The sequence below is a fragment of the Crocuta crocuta genome, unplaced genomic scaffold (genome assembly GCF_008692635.1).
Source record: "Crocuta crocuta isolate KB4526 unplaced genomic scaffold, BGI_CrCroc_1.0 scaffold59-1, whole genome shotgun sequence".
NCBI lineage: Eukaryota > Metazoa > Chordata > Mammalia > Carnivora > Hyaenidae > Crocuta > Crocuta crocuta.
The window spans coordinates 753687-759686 of NW_027551579.1; the positions used below are offsets into that span (position 1 = coordinate 753687).

At 36.9% G+C, this 6000-nt stretch overlaps 1 protein-coding gene across 2 annotated transcripts in view; it reads right to left on the reverse strand.

Moving 5' to 3' along the window:
* LYST (lysosomal trafficking regulator) overlaps positions 1 to 6000 on the reverse strand; it is a 163972-nt gene that overhangs the window by 37748 nt on the left and 120224 nt on the right. For both annotated transcript variants that reach the window (XM_077751733.1, XM_077751732.1), the window contains exons 40-41: positions 4812 to 5056; positions 922 to 988 (exon numbers count right to left, since the gene is read on the reverse strand). In XM_077751733.1, coding sequence (XP_077607859.1) covers positions 922 to 988; positions 4812 to 5056 — 312 coding nt within the window. The remainder of the gene's footprint in view (positions 1 to 921; positions 989 to 4811; positions 5057 to 6000) is intronic.

Genomic DNA, 6000 nt, shown 5'->3' on the forward strand with positions numbered 1-6000 from the left:
CTTGGAGAGATCTTTCTGGAAATGTGACATAAAACAATGTGAATATTAGAAAGTTGGTTGAGCTGCTCCTACCTTGATGCTAATGTGAAGAACGTAGCCCGTGGCTAATAGGTTTTTCAAAAAATTTCCAACCGAATTCCATTAATGTTAATTTCATAGAACTAGATAATGTATACTTAAAAAAAAGTTTTTATTTTGAGAGAGAGACCATGAGCAGGGGAGGGGCAGAGAGGGAGAGTAAGAATCCCAAGCAGGCTCTGTGCTGTCAGCTCAGAGCCTGATACAAAACTTGATCTCATGAACAGTGAGATTATGACCTGAGCTGAAATCAAGAGTTTGACATTTAACTGATTGAGCTACCCTGGGGCCCTGATAATTTATACTTTTAAACTTTAAAATCTGGTAAATTTCTACTAATAAGCCAATGTATAATTTGCTGAATATGAGTAATAGAGAATTATGGTACATTATAAATAGACTGATATTGTTATATAAATAACACTAGGGAATACAAATAACAGGTCTCTGAAAATCTTTATGATTAAAAATTTTTNTGAGCTGAAGTCGGATGCTTAACTGACTGAGCCACCCGAGAACCCCTTTGTGAATTTTTTAAAATATATATTTATATATTTATATTTAAAACATATATTTATATATGAGTATATCAATGGACTATTTATTAGCTTCCAATTTATGCCACAATGAGTGTATTTCTGCTTCTAGCTCTTCTAGCAAAGTGAACAGAGACAGTAATGTTTAAAATCATACAATGATTTCCAGGTGTCTGTCAATCAAAGCACTTCAAGAAGAGAAAAATAGAAAAATTAATACTATCAATTTAAAATTAGGTAAAATACCAGTCTATAGAATTAAACTTGAGTTTTCATTTACCAAAATATGACGGAAAACTAAACCTACCTTGTACGTGTCCACATAACGATCTTCTTTTTCTTTATATTGCACAGCAATCGGCTTAGAGAGATTTCTACAAGTGAAGAGATGATAGAAAAATATGAAGTGTTTTGATACTGTCAGGAGTAAGCTGCCTACCCATCCGCATCCCATAAGTAAATCAGTTACCAGCAAAAACTGGGACCTTACTTTCGTGCTCATACATGTTGCTTTGCAACTAACAGCCATCTTTCAAAATCACAATTTAATCAGCCGATGTAAGGTAGAATTTTTCTAAATGGATCCATACCAGTACTGGGGATTCCTGACTTACGAGTAAACGAGACAAGAAGACCTGTCCCTCCTCCTCTCCCCGCTTCCTCTACTTCCCCCAGAATCACAAAGGAAGCTGCCCAAAGCAGTGGGCTCCTGCCGAGCCCTAAAGTTACTGTGTCCATTTCCCAGACCTACACCTGTAAGGCAGTGAAGACGAAAGGGCAGTCTGGACGGGAAATACGATCATGAGGAGATGTTATATGATTATTAGACTAGTTACTGAAAATTGAAGAAATGACACTTAAATTTTGTTTTTAAATTTTAAGTGAGCTCCATGCCCAATGTGGGGCTTGAACTCATGACCCCGAGATAAAGAGTCACATGCTCTACTGAGCCAGCCAGGCACCCCAAAATGACACCTGTGTAAAATGATTGAGTGGAGATTCGGAGTGTGAGTAGTGAAATAAGTATTTTTCTATCTAATTCGCAGCCAGGGACTGACATGAAGGCTCATGGTGAAGAGCACATCTGCACGCCTGTCAATGGTCCGTGCTGGTGTTCATGCAGCATCAGGGAGGCAGGAGCACTCTGCAATGAGTCCTGGCTGAGGAGCCAGCTGAACTGGTGGCATGGGGGGGGTGGGGGGGGGGACAGCCACCTGGAGTTTCCACATCCGGCTCCGTGACCACATCAGCATCAGGATGTGCTAGAGTTTCAGGAAGTCAAACCAGGCCTACTTAGCTGGGTATTACTGTATCCCTTTTGGGGGGGACTTATTTCCTAGGGATATTGAAATTTGTGATACTAAACACTAATTTTATTTTTGAGAACTTTCTCACCCCCCAAAAAATGTTAAAAAATAAAACAGTTTTATAGAATAGATGCAAATTCACATCGCAAAATAGGAGAAATCATGTTTAAGATCCAGGCTTTTTTTAAATAGTGTAAATGGGGTTTTTTTTGAACACAGGTAATACTTACTGGTATGGTTGAAAAAAATCAGAAATTACTGATGAGCAGACAGAATAACCCCAAAACAGGTATAAAACTATTACTCACAGATAAAACATTTTGGTATATACCTTTCCAGATGTCTTTTGGGTTATCTGTATATGTATACTCATATTTAGAATAAAAATAACATCTTTCCCCACCTATATTATATATTTCTAAAGTACCATTTTTAATGGCAGCAACATAAAACAGTTGATGCAAACCTAGTGTGGGGCATTTAGGTTGTTTCTAAGTTTTGGCTACTTAAAAACAATGATGTAATGATGATGCACGTGGATAAATGTTTGCATGTAGTGCCAGGCGCCATCGGCAATGAACCGGACAGAGTTCTGCCCTCATGAAACTTACTCCCAGTGGGAATCTTTCTGGTAAAGTACACCATTCTTAAGTATTCCTAAGAAAAGAGCCCCAGAAGTTATACTGATAAAACAGAGTATGCACATTTGAAGAGTTCTTTGGCTATATACTGTCACATTGCCTTCCAGAAAGACTGGTATGTTTATACCAGTAGTGTATAAAATGTCTCAATGTCCATCAGGAGTGTATAAAAATGTCTGGAAAATAAGTAACAGGCTACTTGCTATTTTTTAAATTGACAAGGATATAAAATTCAATTTCTTCAAGGATATAAAATTCTTATTTCTTGAAAACTATCTGAACTAGGCCTACTTTTCAGTAGTTATAATTAAAATACTCCAATATACCAAGTAGAGTATTTGGAGTCAATTTTTCTTTAAATTACATAAAAGAATTTTTTAAAAAAACAAAATCACCAGAATATTTCCCTATCAACAAGGGCTATTTGAAAACTATAAAATGTAATCCATTCAGGAAAGCAGGATAAATGCTTAATTCTTCTGCTTTATTTATTTAAAATATTTTTTGAAGTTTATTTTTTTGTAATCTCTACCCTCAACATGATCCTGAGATCATGACCCTGAGACTCATGACCCTGAGATCAAGAGTCACATACTTCTCTGACTAAGCCAGCCAGATGCTCCTTAACTCCTTTGCTTTGTTTGACAAATTTTTATTTATTTATTTTTATTTAAAATGTTTTTTAATGTATAATTTATTTCCGAGAGAGAAAGAGAGAGACAGCATGAGCAAAGGAGGGTCAGAGACAGGGAGATACAGAATCTGAAGCAGGTCCAGGCTCTGAGCTAGCTGTCAGCATAGAGCCCAACATGGGGCTCGAACTCACGAACCGTGAGATCATGACCTGAGCTGAAGTCGGACACTTAACTGACTGAGCCACCCTGGTGCCCCTTGTTTGACAAATTTTAAAAGCAAGGAATTGGTGCCCATAACTAGGTCCAATGGTGACCTGTAAACTTGTTTGGGAGGGGTCTTTAAAAAGTATCATTATTAACTTAAGTGTTCTTTTATTTAAACATGGCATAATTGATTGTAGTCATTATTCTCTCTGATGCTCAGACTGTCCTATCTTTGGCAGTGGAATCCACTTATGGTTGGCTCCTGATTCCTTTATTTATTTATTTTTTGATTGTGGTAAAAAAACACACGATACCAAATTTACAGTCCTAACAATCCTCAAGTATACAGTTCAATAGTGTTGGTCATATTTATATTGTTGTTTAACAGATATCTAAAACTTTTTCATCTAAAACATTTACAGTGAACTTGGGTATGCAAATATGGCTCCCAAGTCCTTCTGACAAGACTGTATTAACTTCCTTGCTTTCTGACACAACAAATATCCCACACTCATCTTGTATGTCTTCTTCTAAAAAATGCAGAAGAAATGAGAGAACTGGAAATCACCATTTTGTATCACAAGTGAAATAGATGACTTTGGAAATAATCAGCAATGATGGAAACCTGTCACTGGAATGGAATGGAAGCCTGTTCAATGGAAGTTCACTGGAAGCCTGAACTGCTGGGTCAATCTGAGCATCACCCCAGTGGGATATCATGTGTCTCCTGATATGGGGCGATATGAAGTTCACACCACCACGTATAAAGGATTCTTGCCAAAAAAAGGTTGAACCTCAATCTAAGCAAGCCTTTAGAGCTAAGTTCCAGTTGCTAGAAAATACAGAAGCTAAAGAAGAAGCACTAACATGGGAGTGGGGGGTATCCTACAAGATAAATGACCTGTTTTGTTTTTTTCAACAAATCAACGTTGAAAAAAGAAAGAAAAATACATATAAGAAAAAAAAGGCTTAGTCGAAACGTAAGTCTTTAGAGACAGGGCAACCAAAGGTGATGCAAACAAATCAACTACAAGAAGACATCTTTCATGTATTGGGGGACACAGGAAAACGGACTGGGTATTGGATGACGCCATGAGATGACTGTTAATTTTCTTATGTGGTAATGGCACTATAACGTAACAGTAGGAAAACGTTCTCTATTTTCTTAAGAGATGTGTACTGAAGAACACAGGAGTAACGTGACAAGATGTCTGTAATTTGTTTTAAAAAGAAAAAAAGAGATGATACAAGTTTGGTAAAAATCTTCATAACTGTTGAGCTGTGGTGATGGACAGATGGAGTTCACTGTATATTCATTCTATATTGGTGCATGGCTGAAAATGCTAATAGGACTTTAATGAAACAAAGACAGCATATGACAAAGTTAAAGGTGATGATGTGTTTACTTACCTGTACACTGACGGGTCACTAAGGTCAAGGGTCTCACTAACGTAGTCAGCAAGTATAAATGGGAACACTGGATACTGCATGAGATCGTTGAAGGATCGGCCCGCATGTTTGTTTAAGTGAGTCAAATACTCAAAATTCGTAATTTGTCCAGTATACCATAAATTTGTCAGAGCGTTGATGTTGCCATATTCCAGGAGATTAGGGAGGTTATTTGTTAGTATACTGTGGTACACGTCATCACGTACCTGCAAGGGAAGGAGAAAACAAGCCAGATTTTCTTTTAGGCTACTGACACTTTTCTCCAAAGATTATGCATGTTATTCATCTCAAGTCCACCAAAAAAATACTTGTTGCCCAATTAACATCAACTGGTGGAAAAGTGAGATTCAATCTGGATCTTCCTCCAAAGGCTGGGCTCTTAAGCATGATGTTTTGCTGCCAGAGAAATCAGTTAATAAGAAGGTAGGAAAAAGTTTGTATAGAAAAATCACTTATATACAGATCCTAAAAAATAAAATCAATAAAGGATAAAGAAGAACCTTGATCTAAATATATGCAACATGATGTCGTAGAAAGAGCATGGTCTTCTTTTCCTTTCTTTTTTTTAATGTTTATTTATTTTTGAGAGAGAGAGAGACAGAGACAGAGAGAGAGAGAGAGACAGAGCATGAGCAGGGAGGGGCAGAGAGAGAGGGAGACACAGAATCCGAAGCAGGCTCCAGGCTCTGAGCTGTCAGTACATAGCCCTATGTGAGATGAACCCACAAACTATGAGATCATGACCTGATCTGAAGTCAGACGCTTAACCAACTGAGACACCCAGTTGAGAGCTTAAGAGCACCCCAAAGAGTTTAAGTCTAATTAAGTCTTCTGTCTAATTAAGAAGAAGAATTAAGTCTTCTTAATTAGATAGACATGGTCCGATTTCCAGCTTAAAACCTTTGTGCTACAGTTACCACATCTGTAATATGGGAATAATAATACTTATCTTATGAAGATGAAATAAAACATCCTATGTGAAACAGGATATTTGATTTTCACTACTGAGTGAAAACTAATATACCAACTTTTTTCTTTTTTTAGAGATTCACAAAACTTGTCACCAAAAAAGGTAATCTGATTTTTTCTAGGGTAATTAAATGCTGCTTTGTAATAAATGGTAAAAAAAAAAAAAAAAAAAAAACAACCC